Source organism: Ischnura elegans, chromosome 2, assembly GCF_921293095.1.
Source record: "Ischnura elegans chromosome 2, ioIscEleg1.1, whole genome shotgun sequence".
Taxonomy (NCBI): domain Eukaryota; kingdom Metazoa; phylum Arthropoda; class Insecta; order Odonata; family Coenagrionidae; genus Ischnura; species Ischnura elegans.
This window is the reverse complement of record NC_060247.1, coordinates 1,674,845-1,696,149: the sequence shown is the minus strand read 5'-3', so window position 1 is coordinate 1,696,149 and position 21,305 is coordinate 1,674,845. Positions and strand designations below refer to the sequence as shown.

Genomic DNA, 21,305 nt, shown 5'->3' with positions numbered 1-21,305 from the left:
TATGACATGTCCATTCGGCTGCCTCTGATCCGATAAGAAATTTCTCGGTTGTTGAATCGACCCGACGGGTGGCAGGAATGTGATGTGAGTGGTGAACTTATCCCTCAATCAATTGCTGCTAGTAATACCAAACTGCGTGTTTTTTCTCTCTTTTCATTGGAATCGATTTACGATTGTTCATTCTCTTCATGGTCTGCTCTCTAGTTATTCCGAGAAGTCGCTCGCCACACCTCGGTTGATTTTGAGATTGACCTTGGAAAAGCTTTCTCTTAAATTAAACATTTAACAATGTTGGTCAGCCTTACAATATACCTCGATTTTAGGAAGGCCACTTAGCCAAAAGAAAAATGCGCTGTACTGTGAAACGAACAATACCATTCTAATGAACTGGATTTTAGCTATGCTGCGTTCATTCATTCATTATGAATTTGCTGATATTTAAGCCTGAAAAATCTAATTTATTTTCAAAATAAATTTTTTCACCTTGGTATTCATTGATTTTGACATATTTTAGGTTTCTCAGCCTGACAGTTGCGAAACACGGAGACTTTTCCTCGCGCTGCTTTGAGCATTCGACGGAGGAGGGCGCCGCCTCAGTCTCAGCCCGCTGGCCTCGTTCACCAAGTAAAAGTGACGGAGATTTTCTCCTCAATCTTACGGTTACCTCCTTTCTGGTCAAATATTGGCCCTCCCTTTTTCGGCTGAGGAGGACTGCTTTCAAAGCTGTCTCGTTGGGCGAAAAAGATGTGCCCCTCAAATGCCCAGCGCAGTTCCGCAAAAAAGGATACCTGAAAATTCTCCCAAGATGGGTAATGTGTTGTATGTTCTCCACCTTTATATTCATAATAAACCCTAGTTAAGATTCTAGTAGTCAATTACTGTAGAGAGCGAATTGCGTCGACGCTAGTTCTATAATATTTTGCAAATTTTAATATGCTTGAACCAGAAACATATTTCCCACTTCGTACGATTGAAGCCGTGTACTTCTAAATAGCGCGAGTCCATTCAAGGAGAAGCTTGATATCTACCACTCATTCCGCTCGAAACAAAGTTACAAATCTTCACTTCGACTTTTCGCTATGAATATGCAGTAGGCATGTCACTATACGTAACAGCCAATCTAGGAAAATTCGGAGCAACAGCTCTAACAGCCCCAAAGGTAAAACCGTTCATCCCGCATTTTTGACAGGTGGACTACCTGAGCAGTTATGGATTTCAGTTCTTCACCACATAGCACGCTAGCGTGGCAGCTGGAACGTAGTGCTACAGATGCATAGGATTTGGGATATGAACGACCCCCATTCAAAAATCGCTGGCAGCCACAGCAGTGTCTGAAGTATACGAGCGAGCCACACCGCTTGAACCCACTGAGCTCTCTTTTCCTCCTTCATCTTCGCCTTTGGGCGGAAACACAGTGATTGGACAACGGACGACGGAACATTTATATCTCCAAGTGACGCTTTTTCTCCCTCGACCACTTGTTTTCATGGACAGATATTTCGTTTCGGTACATTGTTAATACTAACATCAGGACCTCTCCGAAACAAAATCGATGGACTGTACGTTCACTGCCATTCGCACTGCTCTTGATTCTTAAGAAAGCGAAGTGTTGGCCTCTCATCATTGATTCTCACTAAAAGAAATTGAGAACATAGCAATGGGTAGTAAAATGGGAAGAAGTCTGAAAAATTTAGTATTTCCAGCATGAAGGACGGGAAAATAAGTCTCGTATAAGCACGCATTAAGTAATGACAATCAATGAGCAGATCGAATGTCAATTGAGAAGTAAAAAAGTGCATAAATGGCGAGAGTGTTGGCTGGATCGTGGTGTGTGGCCTGCAGTGTCTGTTCACTCCTTCGCACTTCCCATAATTCCAAGCGCGCATCTCGACGCCTGCCTGCTCCCCGCAAGGAGGTTAAGGCTGGCCAATGGGATGCTTGCCAATCAACTCGCTCTTCCTTCTGTCGCGCGGCAACTGGTTCAAGGCAGCCATCAATCCGTGTGGACGATGACGATCGAGACGATGCGATGCCGCCTTTCAACGGGATTGTGCGCTGTAATGAAGGCGCCCGCCTTCAACCAACCACTCTCCGTTTCCTTCCAGATTGACCTCTCATTGCTTACGATTTGTTGATTCTCGCTTAGCAAAATTAGCGAGCATTTGCTATGGGTTATAAAATGGGCCAAAGCTCGAAAAATGGAGTATTTCCAATTGTCTTTTTTGACCATGGTCCGATAGTATTCGCACCGCTTGAAGTTGAGGGAAAGGCTTCATTAGGGTGGCCCATGTTATTTCACACACGAGTGATCAGCGGATGATTCCCAATTTAAAAGTAAATGGTACTTCAGTTTTATTAAGTTGAAAAAGAAATTATGTGGAAAAAGAGAGTATAAAATCTTTTTAATGTGTAAAATACACATTTTTGCAATGAGTATTGTAACTCAAATTGAAAAAACTGATTATTAATTCTCTGGGCGTTGGAACATGTCGTTTGTAACGCGGAGGAATGCGGTGAGTGAATGAAGATGAAGTCCCTCGGCACATTTTGACAAGAGCGTAAATCAATGAGTGTGAGGCAATCGCGAGGCTAAGGAGCTAATTGATGGCCAGACTAGTGAAAGCATCGGGATCGAGTCTGCCATTCGGAATGGTCGCCCACGGACCAATGAATGGCACAGCCGCGTTGGGCTGGAAATCCTTCACGATTTCGGGAAATGTTTGTCCACATATGCTTTGGACCCAAAGAGCAACTTGTGCGCTGCTTTTGGCAAACGACTAAAGAATGTTCTGACCTCTAATAACACATCCAATGCCTTGGCATTACCCTGTGTATCGCTTGTATATTTTCCATCTACTTGTCTAAATCAGTGCCGCTAAGGCACCGAATTAAGTTGCACGAATCAATTCTGTCCTATCATTATTCTATATGTTATTGTTTTATTTTTATTTTATTACTTATTCAACGTAAAAATCTATTCCACTCTCATATCCTCGCCTTGATCCTTCTTCAGCATTATGAGAGCCAACGATGCCCGTAGAATTGCTTTTTGATTTACAAATTTCCGTCAAATCTGATCAAGATAATGCAATTGGACGCACGGAAGCGACGCTATTTGTTGTTTCTGTATTCGCACAAAAAATGAATGCATTATTAAAATCAAAATTGACCGGTTCCGACAGATTTCAACAACACATAATAATTTCGGGGTGGCTACGTTGATGGATACTCGAGGGTGATAATTAAGATGACGATAAACATTAAAGTCATGACAGTGAAACGTTTTAAACATGTGCGGGTACAATAAATGTCTGTACAATCATTCTGGTGAATTTTTAGTCGCCGCAGACCAAAATCTCCATGATCAGCAGTTAGTTTTTGTGAAGCGGCTTAAGTTGCGTCGCAAAGAGTTATGGGGAGCATCTGTGCGGTTCCCACAAATCCAAAGTCATTCTCGAATGGCCCTTACGAGGAGGAGGGCAGGGGCGGGTTTTCATCATGCTAGTTCTCTTATCTTTAGAATTTATTTCTGTCCTTACCCAGCCGTTTACTTAAGATGTGTAAATACGCCTTCGAAGCAATGGGTGCTGTCGCTATTTTTGCTTTTCTTCCTTTTTTTTCACTCGGGAAAAATACAAAGGTCACCAGTGTGAATGTGAAGCGGGAGATTTACAGAGGCGGGAGATATGATTTGCCAATGCATTAATGAAACCACCGAAAATGAGTTTTCTTCGATTCTTTGGGATAGTGACGATGATGAATATTTCCAAAGGAATTTCTATACTTATCTCCAGAATAAGTGCTCCACGAGTACTTGAGTACGTTATAACTTGACACCATTGCATTTCCACTACTTCGTAAAGATTCCCAATTTTGCTTATCAATTGAGGAAGCATTAGTACTCATGCTAGCCTATATAACCTCGACTGAAAGTAACAATCGTTCTCTAGATTTTTTGCAGGTGAACCTGTTTTTCAACTCAACATTCAATTGAGCACATAATTCTTGAACTAATCAGTAAGTAATTGTAGTTTAACCTGTTTTTCGGATCAGTTTTTAACGCTAAATTTGAAAATCACAGTGAGGCTTGTTGAATCTTCCACCATAACAGCTACTCGTTATGTACCGTTATTTTTGGTTACAAAATAGCTTTCCAGCATCAGAACTGATGCCATGAATGAATGAAAGCTAGTCAGCATCCGAAGCGTTTGAAATGATGGAATTCCTAACCTGACGGGGGACCCGAAGAGCGTTTACCCAAACGGTCGTTAGGGTGCAGCACCTTAACTCGAGTACTGAAATATTCACCTAAGCCTCTATCTCACATGATTACAGCGATAAATGATGCTTATGTTGTCTGTAACGATTGCAAGTAAAATTTTTCGGGCATGGCAAATTGTGTTAATTTACATAGAATTTATTTAAAGTGATTTGCTTTTAAATTGCAATGGGGCTGTCTACAGTTTCCTTACAGGTAAATCTTCAACAATTCCTTAATAATGGCATCTGGGGATTAGTCTTCATCTGGGCTCTGAGAAGGCTTCGCATCGCACGCCCCCAAAGTTGAATATGCGCGTTCCCTTGCTGGCTTGGTTTTAGTTTGAGCGGTGCTTTCAAACCATCGTCTGCCATTACAGGTCTAAGTGATGTCAGTGAACAATATAATTATCGAGCATATTTTGTACTCTTGGCCATTCAGTCTATTAAAACATCTCTTTAAACTAAGTTCCGCACAATCCTTCGCATTTCTTGTCTATTTTGACCTAAACAGCATTGTAGATACATACAAACAGATGCCGAAGAATACTGCTGCCACTGCTCTGTTCAATGTGCGATGTGGAAACTTGTATCTAATGAGAGTTCATACTCATTTTTACTACAACTCGTAATATTTTTGAAGCAAATGATGAAATAATTAATTGAAGCATGGAAATGAGGCAAATGTATTATTAATTTAACTGAAAAGTGTTTTTGGGGCTTTATTTATCGGCTGGTATTTAATAGTGTGATTTACAATGGGGTTTTTAAATCAATTGCTTGAAAATACGTTGCTTCAGTGAGAAGCACCGCGGATTCCGGTCCAATTGACTTTGCTGGTCCTATCATCCTACGTCTGAGTTTATCTCTCAACACAATGTCTAAAAAATTACTTTTAATTCGTGTCTAAAAACCATGCCTAAGGTGACAAAGATAATCTTCCAATATCATTACTCATGCAATGGTCGAAAACTCGTTAAATGGTTTATAAAGTGTCATAGCATTAAAAAACGAAGTGAATGGGGAAAGTAATGATATATTTTGATATCAGAGATAAAAATATTGCGGACGGAAAATCAAGTTCACCTCAGGATTAGTGGATTTCTTCATATTTACCACGCATCAAAACAAGAGGGATTCATAAATGTTATCTTCACCTCAGTCGTCATAACGTTTGTAAATGGTTAATACGTTTGTGATGATACCATATGGTGATTTCTTACACCGTTCAAACTTTCTTGCAATCACCTTAAGCTAGCATAAACAAAACTATTTTTTTAATTTTTTTATTTGAAAACATTTGCTGAAATAAAGACATCTTGTAAAAGAAGGAAAAATGGGTTTGGTTTTGAAATAATTTTCGACTTTAAATGTGTATTGTGCGTTGGATCTCCGTTTTTTACACCTCTAGCAAACGTATTATGTTGATATCACCTAGAGACATAGGAGTGCTTTAGAGCCTTTAAATGCGTGCGCCGTGTGAGGTAATCATCAGGAGCACCCAGAGTGAGTGAGGGGAGGGTGGCAAGGGATGGTGACCACGTCGAGTGGCATCATTTGTTGCTCTGATCGATGCGACCCCTCGCGTCAGCAAATGGAAGGAATGCGCCATCCACCTGGCATCTGACTGAGTGACTAGAATGGAAATCCACTGGCCACGTAAATATTAATCTGGGTTCCCGGAAAACCAGACGGACTCATTGATGCCCGCACAAGTAGACGAATGAAAGATTTAACTTTCTCGCGGCGAACGGGTGACGTAAGGAGTTGTCGGGTTGTCATCCGGGTGAGGTCCTCCATTTCCATCCTTGGCGACGTTTCGATGAATGACTTATTCATTATCATTCATCGGGGCCGTTGATGCCAATTCCCGAGTGGCCAAGTTTAAACTTAGTTCGTGTAAATGACTCAGCGGTCTTGAAAGCACCCGTGTGTACCGCAAGTGGGTGCGGAGAGGTGTGTGTTGGATAAAGAGGAGGAACCATCGTAACAAGGATATAGGAGCAAGTCGTGTGGGAGAGGTCAACCTAATCGCAAAGCATTCTGTCAACCTCGACCATGGCATTCGATGGAGGGAACAGCACTCACTTTTGGGCCATTCATTCCAAAGGGACCGAATTACAAAGGATGCGGTCCTCGGGAGAAAGACATTATCTTGAGATGAAGAATTCCACTTGATGAATTGGATGGATGGGGCAGATACTTTGTGGAGATCCATTATGAGATATGAAGTGAAACTTTTTGCACTTCCCATATAAAAATTTATTAAACTACAGTTGACATGTTTCGCTGCACTGTGCGCTGCACTCTGTCTGAGAGTGTTGATAATGCTGCAGTGCAATGTCGACTGTAGTTTAATAAATTTTTACAAGGAAAGTGCAAAGTGTTTTACTTCATTTCTCGATTCCACTTGAGTAGGACCTGGAACCCTAGCCTAAATGCGGCGAGAAAAAGCAAACATACATCCACCAATAGGAACCGTCCTCACCTGAAAGACACGCTATGTAAACCTGGCCACTCTGAAACAGCACGAATGACGATGGATGGTCATTCGTCGAAACGTCGCCAAGGATGGAGATCGAGGACTTGGACTGAATGACAACTCGCTGACGGCAATTAGACAAATGGCGTCAAAAAGGCAAAGGGGCATCATCTTCAGAGCCTATACACTCAGTCCCGAAGAAGGTGGGTGGGGGAAACTTGGGCAGCATTCATGTCGCTCACCCAGAGATTTTTCCGATTTGGACGGTGGGGATTGGGAAGGATCCTTACTGAAAGAGGTGGACAGAGGCAAAGAGTATGAGGGTTCTGGGCGAACCCTTCGAAGGATACAACGCACCGGTGCCGGGAACCAAGCCAGTGGCTTATACGCCAGATCAACCGGGGTGGGGCTGGAGAGAAAGGAAAGAGGAAAGAGGCGCCGCCGCGATAGGAGCCCGTCGACGCCTCTGGGAAGGGAAATGATGGACAGAAGCAATGGCAATGGCGGAGACTTGAATGCTTCTCGATCGATCAATATGGCGCGGATTCAATGAGTCTGAGTGACTATCGCCGCCAACCCATTTATTTACGTATCTGGCAATTGGATGTACAGGCAAATTCCTAGCCACTCGACTACCAGTGAGGATACTTAATATACTATCGATCAATATGGCGCGGATTCAATGCGGGCCTGAGTCTGAGTGACTATCGCCGCCAACCCATTTATTTACGTATCTGGCAATTGGATGTACAGGCAAATTCCTAGCCACTCGACTACCAGTGAGGATACTTAATATACTATCTGGGTACAGGAATACCATATAGGTACTACAATACCTGCACTTGACCAACTCATAATATGTATTGGCATTCGTATGCATGGGATTGACATTAGGATCTATGCATTTAAATCAGAGTGCTGCCAGGGCCTGAGGCTCAAAATAGGGGTGGCATTACCCACGAACGGCCTTCAATGCTTTTACGACCCTTGATATTCACACTTTTCCAAATACACTTTTTATGTAATGGCCAAAGTAGGGGAAACGTATGTGCAACAATACACTTTTGCGCATGTTAAATGTTAAATGTTAAATACGGCTTAAGTGGAAGTTTGCCGCAAAATGAGTTTGGAGTCGGAGCCCTCAACTGATTTCATTGAGGAGCAGTTGCTTTTCCTACCCGCGCGTTGAAATCTCCGTCGGGCGGCAGCACCGTCGCCTCCACGGCCTTCGCCCCCCCACCCCACCCACCGCCCCACTTCCCCATAACTGTACTGAGAAAGAGGAGAGACTCCCTCCCATGTGTACCGTTCGTTGATCGCCAGCCATTGACACCGAGCACCAACATTAACACTACACCTTTGTCACATCCATTTTCTCCTGATTTCATGGCCTCGCCACAATGATTTAGATTCCTTGATTGAGAATGGGGCTCTGCCAGTCATTTTTAATTTATTACCGCCACAGAGCACCAGGTATCGAATGAATTCCAGATCCTAAATGAAATCAATAGGTCATTTTAATTCTTGCTTGAGTCGCTAGGCCATGCATCAGTGCTAAAGTCGTTGCGAACGTATTACAGCATTTTGAAACTGTAACTTTACGTCTGATCAAGGTTGAAACTCATCCAAAAGTTAATCGCTGCACAGCTAAAACCTACCAATCTCTGAATGGTTTTTGATAACATTTTGTTCCTCCATCGCAGAAGAGTTACTTCACGATTTGCTCCCAATGACAGAGATCTTGGGCGTTTCATTGAAAATATTTTTTATTGAGAGGTGATATCGTTGCAGTTGACTTTTATGAAGAAGGTATTCAATGAGAAGGACCCCAAAATTTATTTTTTTGCGTTCCTTGCTCGCTTTCCGGCAGACATGTTCAATGTTGTGTAACCACCGGTCAATGAAACAAGTGAGCACATTCTACATTACTTAAATTGACGATAAATGCGTAATGATATGCATAGATGTGGAGAAAGCAGGATTATTTGATGACCTCATTATTATCGTTGGTGTAGGTTTCCAGAGTATTTAATCAACAATTGTATATTCGTTTTGCGTTTATTAGGCGCTTTCCGTGAAAAAATATCGGGGTGTAGTATTCATTGCATAGTATCGTAATACGTGATCATCGACACAAATGCTGTGAAATATTCGTTCTAGGCGTGCCTAAAACTACACCAGTGCACTTGAGGTCGCATGGAAAGAATTTTATACTTCCAAAACTCCTTGAAGCATATTAACATTGCTAGATTATTTTTCTCTCCGAGACAACCGTTATTCCACGTCAACATCTGACTCAACATAATAACAACTCTCTTCTTTGAATATCAGTTCCAGGGAAAAATACAGAAACATTGCTGTTAGGTCAAGTAGGGACGTGGACAAAAATTTCCAGCTGGGAGCTTCAGGTTACGGTCGGGAGGAACACGTAACGGCGCTAATCTGGTAAGTAGGTTAGGGATGGAGGCGCTGCCGGCGAGTGTAAGAGGAAATGGGATCTCAGCGGAGGTTTATTGATAAACATAGGGAGGCTATGACAGATCGATCATGTAGGGGACATATTGTCCTTAGCGCAAAGACGTGCAGCGTTACCCATGGCAGATAGGTGAAATATGTTCGAAATATTTGAAGAGTAGCACACATGCCACTTTACAAGTTACGTTTATGGCAGACAATTGTTGGATATATAATGGAAATCGAGCATCGCAAATTTCATGCAAACTCATGCAATATATTGGAAGAATATTCGGAAATAGATTAAACTCTCGTTTCGCACGTGTCCAATTCCGATAAACTTGTTCACCAATCGATTTGTGAAACGACCATTAACAAGAAGACCGGAACAGAGCAGCGAGCATCACGAGCAGCACTTTTGCTGGGGTAATTTTAAACCTAAAAAAATAAACTTCAGGTAACATTTTATATTTTGTCGGACATACACTGATTCCCATGGTTCGCAAACATACGGAAACCGAGACCGCGCGATTATTCAGCAAAATAATTACCCCTGGCGTGACACAGAGCTATCGGAGAAGTACGGATCGGGTTCGTGGTGTGTTCTTCGGAAGAATTTGAACAAATGCGAGGAAGAAGGAGAAGAGTGTTGAAGTAATTCCAAACCAAGGGCGGGAACAATTGTTTTCCTCAGTCTGCTGGCAGCGTTTTCTGCGATGTGACTATTGCGCTTACACAAAACAGCGAGCTCACATCCGCGTTTCACGCCATCTGGCGGATCCAATGCACTCACTCTCTTCGTCATTTGAACACGGATTTTTTTTAAAAATATTTTAAACGCGAAACTCATCTGCTTTGGTGGATCCTTTCGGAAGAGAGCAAGGGATGAAATTTTCCCTTTGCCAAAGAAGAGAGCTTCCGCAGTGGTTGGGTGGAGAAAGACCCTTCTGGCAGCCGTTTGGACCCGGAAGTGGAAGTGTTGTTAGAAAACTGACTGGCGGTCTACTACGTCACGGAGTCGGTTTTACAATCAAAGGCTCCCTCTTCCCCCCGCCCCTTCTGCCCACACTTGGTTACGCCTCTGGGATTTTTTTAATCAACAAAGAATGGTGAATAGATTGCGTAGGGAAATATAATTAAGGAGTTTCTAGATAGCTCCTCGCCTGATCTCTATAAACATTTTGCGGATTTAGATTTTTCTCGTGGATCATAGCACTAGAATGAATAGTATGCTCAATATTGCAATGGATTAGATATGTGGGAACTAGAGCTGTGTGAAACTTACTGTCTCTCAAGCATTGAAGAAAGTCGCATTAGTTTCCATCGATTTATCTTCCTGCTTTCTCAATTAAACGTCACATCACGCATTTTGTGGCACCAAATTGCAGTTGCCGTTAAGAAAGCTACCAATGTGGTTGGTCATCGTTTGAATACCTATTCATCGCCTAATCTGATGCTCGGGTGCCATTATGAAATTCCGTACTTTATAGCCACCGTATCAGGCCAATTAGTCACCCTATAACTTATGTGGTGTTCGTTAGGACTTCTTCGAATATTACGAGACTCGAGCTGTTTTTAAGCAACACTTTGACAAGTCACACTCCCATGTGTTCCTCATACTCTCTCTGTCTCCTCCCTACGAGAAATGTGCGTAATCCGGCTTGGCGCGCACCAGCCCATCGCTGGAGAGAAAGTGTATGCTGCGCGGTGAGCAGCTAGTGGCCGCCGCCGTGCAGCACAAGTCACGGTTAGCGGGGTGAGGAAGAGCGGAGTGAGGAAGGTTGGACCAACGGTCGTCCGCGAGGAAGAAATGAATCCAATGTCCCCGTCGCGCGTAATGTAATAGACATGGCTCTCTTTCCTACCTTCATTCAGAGTGCGTGGGATGCGATCCTAGGTCCTCTCCTTTCTTATCCACTCCCTTCTTCAGGCAACAGTGGGTGCGGGACGTGGCCGATGACCCTTTGCGCCTGCAACACGGCCCCGCTCAACTTGCTCCAGTGATGCTCGATGCCTCCTCCAAGTATCACCTCCTCCTGCAATGCGAGGGTCGCCTCTCCCGGTCGGTCGATTTCTCTCCTGGGCGATTGGGAGTGTCGTCTCTCTCGGGCGCTCTGCAGCCGAATCGAGCGTCGTTGTTGTTTTCGCTGCGTCTGCTGCCGTTGTCATTCACGATGCTACTCGGGACGCGGTCGGTGTCCGTCTGCGTCTCCGACACCACGATAGCCCACTTACTCTCGGCGCTGCTGAGGGTGGGTGGAGGCACCGCTACGCCCCCCCTCCCGCCTCCCCCACCCCTTTCTTCTCTTGACTGACTCGAGGAGTCTTTGCCGGTGAGGAGTGGGGGGCCAGATGTTTGCGTTGGGGAGAGTGGGGGGGGGGGGTAACCAGGACACCCTTCCTTCGTGCTGGAGGGGAAGTGTTGGAGTTCCATGGGGCAGCGGTGTTTTGATGAGCTGGATCTGCCCACAATTCATTCATACCCTACTGTACCTACCCGGAATAAATTGTATGTAAATGCAATCAATTCATGAGAATTACTTTAATTGTTTGCATGAAATAGATTCCCAGTGAATAAAATGGAATGGAAAATTGGCTGCGGGGGATGGAGTTGGTGAGTGAGCTTAGACTTGTCCTGGCTTTACTTCCCGAGGGCCCTCTCGCACGGGCCAATGTCGCCGCCTCTCCTTATTGCGCAAGCAGTGGGACGCCACTTCCAAATGTCTACCTACCGGCGGAGGAGTGCCGAAGAGGAGGCACATTCATGGTCACCATCGAAGCGTTATCTTGACCCTGGGAAACCCCTGGCGCCAACGATGAATGGATTCTGCAGTGGATTTTCATCCGCCATTCGAGTCCTCACCGCTCCCCTCATTCGAAATAAGAAGTACACGTGCCGATGTCGTACAGAAAAGGATATGAAAATCAATTGCCTCAACATGATTTGCGTAGGTTGAATGTAAGGCAATCTAAATAATATTCAGATAATCAACTTCAGCCCTGTAAGTTATTTTAACAAGTGTTTGGGAGCCTAGGTGCCCTACCTGGATATTGGAGTAGCAACGGAATAAACTGGGTGAAATGTGACAAAGACATTCATATTTGTAAGGCCAGGGGCCAGATAATCTTGTGGTTACGACTGCACCTGCGAACACCAGCCTATTTTATGCTTTCGGTAATGAGGGCGGGTCGATTTGGCCCTTTTATATTTAGTTAGCAGCGGGATTTAATAGATTTTATCAGGGAGGAATTGACATAAATACATTTGATGCAGAATCGGAATCACTGTAATAATCAATTTGCCTTTTTTATTCAAGAAATACTCATTGTGAATTTTAATTATCCAGCAAAGCATGGGCTTCATCTCATGTTAAATTGTCTCTCATAAATATGATATTATTTTTTAATCAGTCTTATACAATACTTTATTTTTTCGACCTGATGTTGATGCTATGCAACGAAACGCGCAATTAATTTAAGTTTTATTTAATTCACTCATAAATTTCAGTTAAATATCAATGTACAAATTGAGTCCGTGTATGACTCTTCAACAAATAGCACTTCAAATCATCGAAAACCTAAACATGTTCATTACGAAAAAATTGCGAAGCCGACGGTATAATGAATGCGTCTTGGTGGTTCTCATTTGCACAGCCTCCGTCAAGAATACATTTATTTAAGTGAGGAGAGGATGGGTGCCTTTTTACATTGAAACATCGGCACCAAATTCCTCACTTAACATCCACCATTGCGCTGAGCTATGAAGACATTGAACGGTTGGTGTCCTAGACACCGAAAAAACACCTCCGATCAAATGAGTTTAATGCAAAGTCAATAATAATTGAGATTAGTCACATGTAAGCCGAAAAAGACAATTTATCTTTGCCCAACATTCAAATTGGAAGCTACGAAGCCATGCCAGACGAAGAAAAAATAAAAAAATCTTGGTATATTATTTGATAAACGTCTTAGTTGGAAGCAACAGGTACAAAGTACTAAACAGAAAAACCGAGGTATACTACACCAGCTATGAAGACCAAAGAATATCATGTCCCCAAAAATACGTACCATCCTTGTACAAACATTAATTCTTCCATACCTTGATTACCGCTCTTTATTGCTTACAAATATCTACGTAGAAAACAGCGAAAAAGTTCAAGTGACTATGAACTCGAGAATACGCTTCGTTTTTAGCTAAAAAATGCGATCAAATTAGTAGTTCATATGCCCGCTTAAATTGCCTAAAATATAAACGACGTTGCCTTTATCATCTCACCTGCCTTAATTTCAAAATACTATTTTCTGGTAACCCACCTTATCTGCTCTAAAAATATCAGTAGGAGAAGTATCCATTTAACATCCGCCTGTAATCACAATGTTGACAATCATATTCCCCAACATAGAACATCTCACCTCAATAATTATTTCATGGTAACAGCTGCCAGAATCTGGAATTCACTGCCAACAAAAAATAAGAAACTTACCATCAATACGAGCGTTTAAGATCAAAGTGTACAAATCACTTCTTGATAGTTAATGGCAATTCCCTGTATAATGACCATGCTGGTATGATAACTTGCTACTTTTATGAGGAAAATAATATATTTTTCTATTTTTGGTATATTTTCTACTAGTATTATGTTTTACTGTGAACTGTAAATATATTTTTTTAAATAAATAATAAGATTGTTTCCAATTGTTTCATGTGTGTGGGCATTTGATAAATTCCCAGATCTCCACATTCGGAATACAAATGTGTACTTGTGTTCACATAGCTATGCATTTTTTCTTTATATTTACACCTATTGTACCTTTTCGTCATAATTTTTAATTTCTCTGTTAATTAATTTTCCTTTATTGTAGTATAATTGCAAACTATCTCATGGGCCATAAAGGCCCACATATTCGATGCAAGTGCTCTTTCAGCGTTTTAGGTTCGTGAGCCGAAACTACTCGAGGAGTGACGTGGAGGGGTTCACCCAGCGCTGCTGCCAATTGCTATTTGGGGGGGAGGGGCGCTGAGGGTTCACCCAGACTTGCATACAATTCGAGACCACCTTGCCCCACTCAGGAGACTACCAAATGAAGCAATTGAAAAGGAATCACTCTCTTTCATTGGCCTCAGATACTGCACCTTAGAGAAGTCAGAGCGAGGGAAAAGCAAATGCCATTAAAAAATCTCTGCTGCCTATGTAAATCTGGAACTAACGGATTGATTTTCGGGTCTCGCTCGCGTTATCACGGTGATGGCGACTTCTCCAGCGATGCTACAGGTGGTCCAGTGGTTTATTCAAACACACAGTAAACCTATGCCATAAATGTAAGTTTTTGGCTTTTATAGTGACGATGAATTCCTCTCTGAATTCCGAGGGGGCAAAATGATTTAAAGCGGCAATGAAAATGAACGCCGTCGTCATGTCGGATGGGCGGTGTTCACGCTGTGTGTTATTTTATTTCACAGCGGCGAGTCACTTGTCCAGTGAGTTTCGGCGGCAGTCTGCAATAGGTGAGGAGATTTGCGTGGCGTTGGGTGAAAGGAGGCGGACGGGGGGAGAGACGGAGCAGAGAATGCACGCACGCACAGGCAGATTGAGAAAGAAGACTGCGTGTGGTGTCTTTGAGCGGCGGTCGTCCGTTGCGAAGAGGTCCAAAAGGAAGGGAGCATCATCATAAAGATCGTCTCCCGGTTTGGCCCCATGTTCCGACAATTTCAACTGTTTTCCCCAAGTGTGTGTTGTATGCCACTAAAGAGAGTCCCCAGGACATCCTTCAAAAAGTTAGTGAAAAAACTCCATACTTTGGTTGAAAAGATGGAAGAAAGATACTTTTTGTACAATTGGTTAAGACTTTCGAGGATCATGACGAATAGCGATGTTAGTTTGGGTACAACTTGCGGAACTATTAAAAAACATGCACTAAAAGTTGCGCCTCTGCTGCCGGAGACTCGATGACTTCCTCACATTAATTTCTTCCTAAATGTACACCAAGGGGGCGCACGAAGAGCTACATCTTTGTCGAAGCCCTTGTTCGATTTCTCCCCCTACAATTCTCCTTTGCTGCATGTTCAATGTGGCCACCTGATTTCGCGTGATGGAGGGATTCATCCGCCATTGCCGTCCACTCTTCCCCAACCAACCCAACCCAAAATCAACTCGATCTCCAAACTCCCTTTTGCTCGCTGCCCCACCAGACCCCCCCCCTCTAGAGGCCTCTTATGTTCACTATGTAAGGTCATATACTTTTTGTCTGACATTTGTTACTTGAGAATTGTTTATTTTTCAGTTGGCTAGATTAGATATTAGGGCATTTCCATGAAAATGTCCACTTTATCTCTCAAATTAATACTCAGGCTATAGATAATTTATTTTGATAAATATACAGCTAAATGATTTTATTTTATGAAATATGTATTTGAAACATTATTCAGAGCCTTATTAAAAGTTTTCAAATTACGCTTCGATTCACGGAGTTTTGATGATGTTTGAAATATTACACTTAGAGGAGGTTGAGCTGGCAGTATTTCCGTCAATTGCTAATTTTGGGCACATTTAGAAGGTATTTTGATAATTTATTTTGTTTTCTGTATATGAAAATCACCTTCATAATTTTTTTGTTAATGCTTAGTTAGAATTTGACATTTTTTGTATTTTACAATTTTATCGAAGTATCATATAGCACAGTTTTCTCTTAAGGTAATTCTGTCACAAATGGAATTGCCCATTAGCAATATTTCCACTTTCAAGTAAAACGAGCGCATGGTACGTAGGCTACAATATGAAAATAAATATTTATAGAAGAGGACCGTTTTTCTGAGGGACTAAAAAAGTAAACTAAATTTCTACGAGTCTGAGAGTCTCTAAATTATTCAATTCAAATAAAAAAGACGTTGAGAGCATATTCCACTGTAGCACTCAATTCATGCTTAATATCTTAACATAACGACTTTACAAAATACAGTAACCTGCAGTTAACTATATTTTAATTGATAATTCATTAAATAAAGCGTGTAAACACAGCAAAAAGTACAGTTAAAAATACCAGTTTCTGATCAAACTTATCCCAATATGGATTCTATGGAGCATTGAATATTTCTGTTACTGTTACCAAACAAGTTTGAAAAATTTAGTTCATTATATACTATTAACAGGGTACACATAAGTCTGATAAAACTATGAGATGAAACGTAGCAGCAGAAACCCGATGCAGCGTAATCCGATGAAAGATTTTCCACCCAGAAAACCATTTTTCTGAATGAAAATCATAAAATTAGGAGTTAAATGGAGTAATAGGAGTAAAATAAATTCCTCAAAATAAATACAAAACAATCGGAGAAGAAAAATGCTTGCATAGGGTATTGAACACGGCCCCCCCACGCGTAATAACAGACTATCGGCCAGGCTAATCGGTTGCCATGATAATTATGTATTACAAAAACGTTTCTTAATTATTTTTCACTTTACTTGACCAATTTCTTGAAATAATAATAAGTTGTGACTGCGATTGCCCTTCGTAAACTTAAGAGAGGATGATATACGCAATAGAATAACGTAAAAACTGACGATCAATATCTAGTGCTAATGCGCAAATTGGAGATCCTTGGCATGAATTGGGGCTAGTATAACGAATTTTAACAAAAGATTTATCATGATTGCGAATGATACCACTTCAGGAATACCTCTCTTTAAAGTTTTAACGACTCGGGGTACACAAACATCTCCAAACAGCTTTAATAAGCAACGTAATTCCCAATTAAATCTTCTGGTGAGTAAAATATGACAAGATAACATTGCACATTAAAAAGGATATTAACGGAAAAAAGAACGTAAAAAAATAAAACGTTATCGCTATCACAATCAATGAAAATAAAATCATTTTTACCCACCTATCTTTTATGGAAGGTTTGTTTAGGAATATTTCGACAGCAATCGTGTATCGGCAACAAGACAGGAACTACAGTCAACAGCTCGAATCATCTTTAAAAATGGCATTACGTGCACTTGTTAACTATGGAATAAATCACAACCACACTTTCGATTTTGATAGCACCGAAATTTCATATACAGAATGTAATTTATAAAAAAACAATGAGTAATTTCCTACCTTATATTTCTCCGCTTTTCAATGGAATACGCTTTGATGTAAACAATTTTTTGTTTCTATGCAAAGAAGCCATAAAGAAATCGACTTCTTAAAAATTACTTTCTAAATTTTCTGCCTTATCTTTATCAGTTTTTCGTTTTAATTCCTTATCTTATTTTCCAATTTAGCTCCTCATTTTTGCATAAACAAATATGTTGCTATGATTGCTTGTTTGTCAGAGTCCTCTATATTGCCATATAATAAGAGTAGTGTTGAGAGAGCAATCTAGAGGACTCTGCTTGTTTGTATGATTGCCGCGCCGCCATTGCATTTTGGTGGCCATTTTTTGAGCTAATCCCCATACTCAATTTTATATGAATAGACAGATAAATAATTGGAAATTTAGTGTTTTCATAATTTTGCCTGGGGTGTCAGACAGTTTTAGAGGGGTCTTCATAAGACTTTTTGTCGTATCTCGTTTTGTTCACCCCAAACATTTGTATTATGAATGAATGAGTGAGTGAACGTTAAGGGGTTTTATATTGTATACATGAAGCCTCCGATAGAATCCTGACTACATCGTTGGTGATTCGGAGGTAGTGACTGATAGGTGGAGTAATTTTCACAATTTAGTACTTGCTTGTGACTATTTAAATAGCGTATTAAGGAATAATGGGATAAAGAAAGATGAAGGGTATACAAGCCGATACTGGGGAAGAGTAATCACGTGCTATTTACGTATGTACTTCTCAGAGATTGCTTAAAATTGTAGCTGCAAGTGGACGGCTGTGGAAGTGGCGATCAGAGGAGCAGTTCCTTAATGGAGTCAGCGCCTTTGTTAGCCTTAAATCAGTGGCGGCGCGTGCGTATACGCATGTTAGCAAGTGCACACCCAAAGATGAATACATTATAAAAGAAAACTATTCCTTTGCAACGCGAAGGATACAAGTACTGTCTGCATATGCAAGAAACATGAGCCTCCGAACGCTACAGCTATCTCCTTTTCGAATTCACCGCTCTACAAGTGTGCGATCCCGTGGCATCATGCCGGGCGCATTTTCGGTCTGTGCGATCGCTTGAGGGAGCTCTGGCGGGACGAGGTAAGCGGGGGGGTATGTGCTGTTGAAAGGGGCGATGGGAGCAGACTCAAAACCATGCGAATGCGCACGCGCATGTTTTTGGTGACTGACTGGCAGGTAGTGTAGTGGTGTAGCCGCCACCTACACTACCTGCGCCCAGGATCCTAGTCCGTCTACAGAGCCATCTGTATAGCCGTTTTCTACACTACTTCCTCATAGGGTGTAAGGAAAAGAGAATGAATTTCAACTACCGTCACTTGTAAAGGTGTGTTGAGAATAATTATTTTCATACATGCTAATATTATTTCTGTTCATGCAATTATAAGGGTAGAGTGTACCAGTGATATGTTTTGCTTGCTATGTATTCTATTACGACGAAATATGACGCTCATGGATTAGAATTAACATAATATAATTAAATCATCCTATATCTGCTCTAATGCACACCCTAGATAAATTACCACCAGCCGCCTCTGCCTTAAATGTATTTAGGTTCCTGCTATTGATATTAAAACGCTGGCCGCCAAGGCTATTGCATTACCATTTATAAGATGGAAGAGAAGAAGAGGAATAGGAATGCATATCTATAAGACGTCGGATATCAATACCAAATTGGTAGAGATCTTGGTCCCATGATGACCTTTTTTTAACGAAATTGTGATAATCTCTTAGAGTGAAAGTTAGTTGGGTTTGTTGAAAGTCAGAAAGATTGGAGAGTCGTCGGAGAATTTCATATCGAGGTAAATAGCGGAAGAGTTGTGATGAAGCTGTATGTTCATTGTTGGGGTGTGGCAAGCAACTTTGAGTTTATTCTTCAGGATGATGCTTCTTTATACAAAAAATCATAACTTCAGTATCGGTAATTCAGTTATACTATAATGTTATCATCAGCGGGAAGGAGTACTGGAAGGCGGGAAGGTTATTTTAGCTAATTGTTGCCTCATTATTTCTTCCTTCTTGGATGGCCACGTGATTTCGGTGGAGTTGAAGGATAGGTCCTGCCGTCATCGAAGCCCAATGCCGCTCTTCTCCCAAATGACCTGCTCATACCTAACAGAACTCGTGCAGCTCTTTTGATATTTGAACGACTTGCAATTAACCACTGCTGTACGACAATTTAATGACGACTAGTATCGTACGCTGGCGGTGAGAGCTAATCTTTGGCCTCAAGTTAATGTTCACCCTACAATAGGTCCCCGTTACACATCATCGTCACCATTTACTGCTACTAGATATTTTCTTTCCATGCTATTTGCTATTTTTTAAGGAGGACGAGAGGAGAGGAAAGGCTTTCAGTGGAATGGAATTGAATGGAAATCAGAAATTTGCAAATTAGGGACTTTAGAATCGAATTTAATATCCTTATCAATCAATTCAATATAAATTTAATATCGTACATTTCGGCGATGGTTGTCCGGGTTTATCGTACATTTCATTGGAAACGTAAAAAGTAGTGATATTTTAAAGCAAATAGGATAAAACTTGAAAGATCGTTGAGAGTCTAATTTCGTTGTAAATTTAATGGAAATTCTTGCACTGGATAATGAAATTTGAGCGAACCTTATGTCATAAGGCCGTCCGTATTGAGGCATCGTTCAGACGTCAAAGGAGGAAGCAGTATGCATTGTGCATATTGGCAACTAGGCGGACGCTGTCATGACTTAGAGCCAGGAAGGTAACCGGCTTATTTACCTGCGACCATGATTTAACTGACAGAATTCCGGATTACGTGTAGGATACGGGGTTCAGATTGGCTGATTCCGAAGATAGCAATTGCTTACAGTCATTCACTTCCATGAAGTACGAGGTGTGATCAAAAAAAGGCCGGACTGATTTTATAACTTGTTTATTTCGACGGATACAGCTTAATCGAACTTTTCACCCTCACATTACATACCTTGGCTCACGACACACCTTTGCCCACGTTTCTTCCAGCTTACTTACCCTGCCAGGTAAGCCACCTTAAGGATCCTCTTTAGGTCCACCGTACAATTAGTTTTAATAACCGTAATGGAGTTGAACCGGTGTTCTTTCAGGGTTGATTTTAACTTTGGAAACAGAAAGAAGTGAAATGGAGGTGACTTCTGGAGAGTAGGGTGGCTGTGGGGCAAAGATTATATACTCTAGAAAGATGTGTATCTAGGTATTTAAAATGACGTCGCAAGTTTTGGCCGCCAACAGTGACGCCATCCTACTTTTGCAGCGGCCAAAAAAGTAACTTCGGCTATGCTAGAGCGCGAAATTCAAATTGGATAGCCTTTTTTCCCGCCCCCCTTTCCCAGGGATTACTAACATTACTACTTATTAACAACTCGGCCCAATGACCCGTTATCATAGTTGATATCCATTAAGGTTCACTAGGGTGAAAACACAAAAAAAAAAAAATAATTGAGTAATACAAAGCACATTTATTAAGATTTCTTGCATATTACATTGTGATCACACTTCAGTAGCCTTTGGCACAGAACAATAAAATGATGCAAAACAATTATACAAAAAGATGGGATTATATCCACAAATGTGAAGTAACAATCAAATGTGCAACAGAAAATTTTGAGAACTGCACCTCAACATTAATAATGAAATGAATCCCTAAGGGTGCTATTCGTAGACGGCACTTTAAGCTAAAGTATACATTAGCTGGGCTAAAGTCTGCTTTCTCTGTTTCATAAACACCACTTTAGAAGAAAAATGGCAGAATTGTCACTTCACCGTAAAGTGCCCAACTGGAGTTCACTTTAGGGTAAAGTGTCCTCTACGGATGAATAAATATGGCTGCTTTTGAAGTTGAAATATGAAGATATTTGGGTTACGGAAATTAATAGGAATTAATTCTTTGGTGAGAAAACAGCAGAAGACAGGAAATATTCATTCATTCAGAATTCATATTTCAAGAAATAACCAGACACGTAATGTGTCTCTCTTTCCGGAAAATATCTCGAGTCAGTATTGAT

At 41.4% G+C, this 21,305-nt stretch overlaps 1 protein-coding gene across 3 annotated transcripts in view; it reads right to left on the bottom strand.

Annotated features, from left to right (window-relative positions):
• Positions 1-21,305, bottom strand: part of LOC124153322 (putative fatty acyl-CoA reductase CG5065) — a 341,130-nt gene that overhangs the window by 145,906 nt on the left and 173,919 nt on the right. The window contains exon 1 of one of the 3 annotated variants that reach the window (XM_046526420.1): positions 11,059-11,419. The exons of 1 other annotated variant lie outside the window; for it this stretch is intronic. In XM_046526420.1, the coding sequence (XP_046382376.1) occupies positions 11,059-11,064 (6 nt within the window). In that variant the 5' untranslated portion in view covers positions 11,065-11,419. Of the gene's footprint in view, positions 1-11,058; positions 11,420-21,305 lie in introns of those variants that run through there. One more of the 3 variants, XM_046526417.1, reaches the window with a different exon arrangement.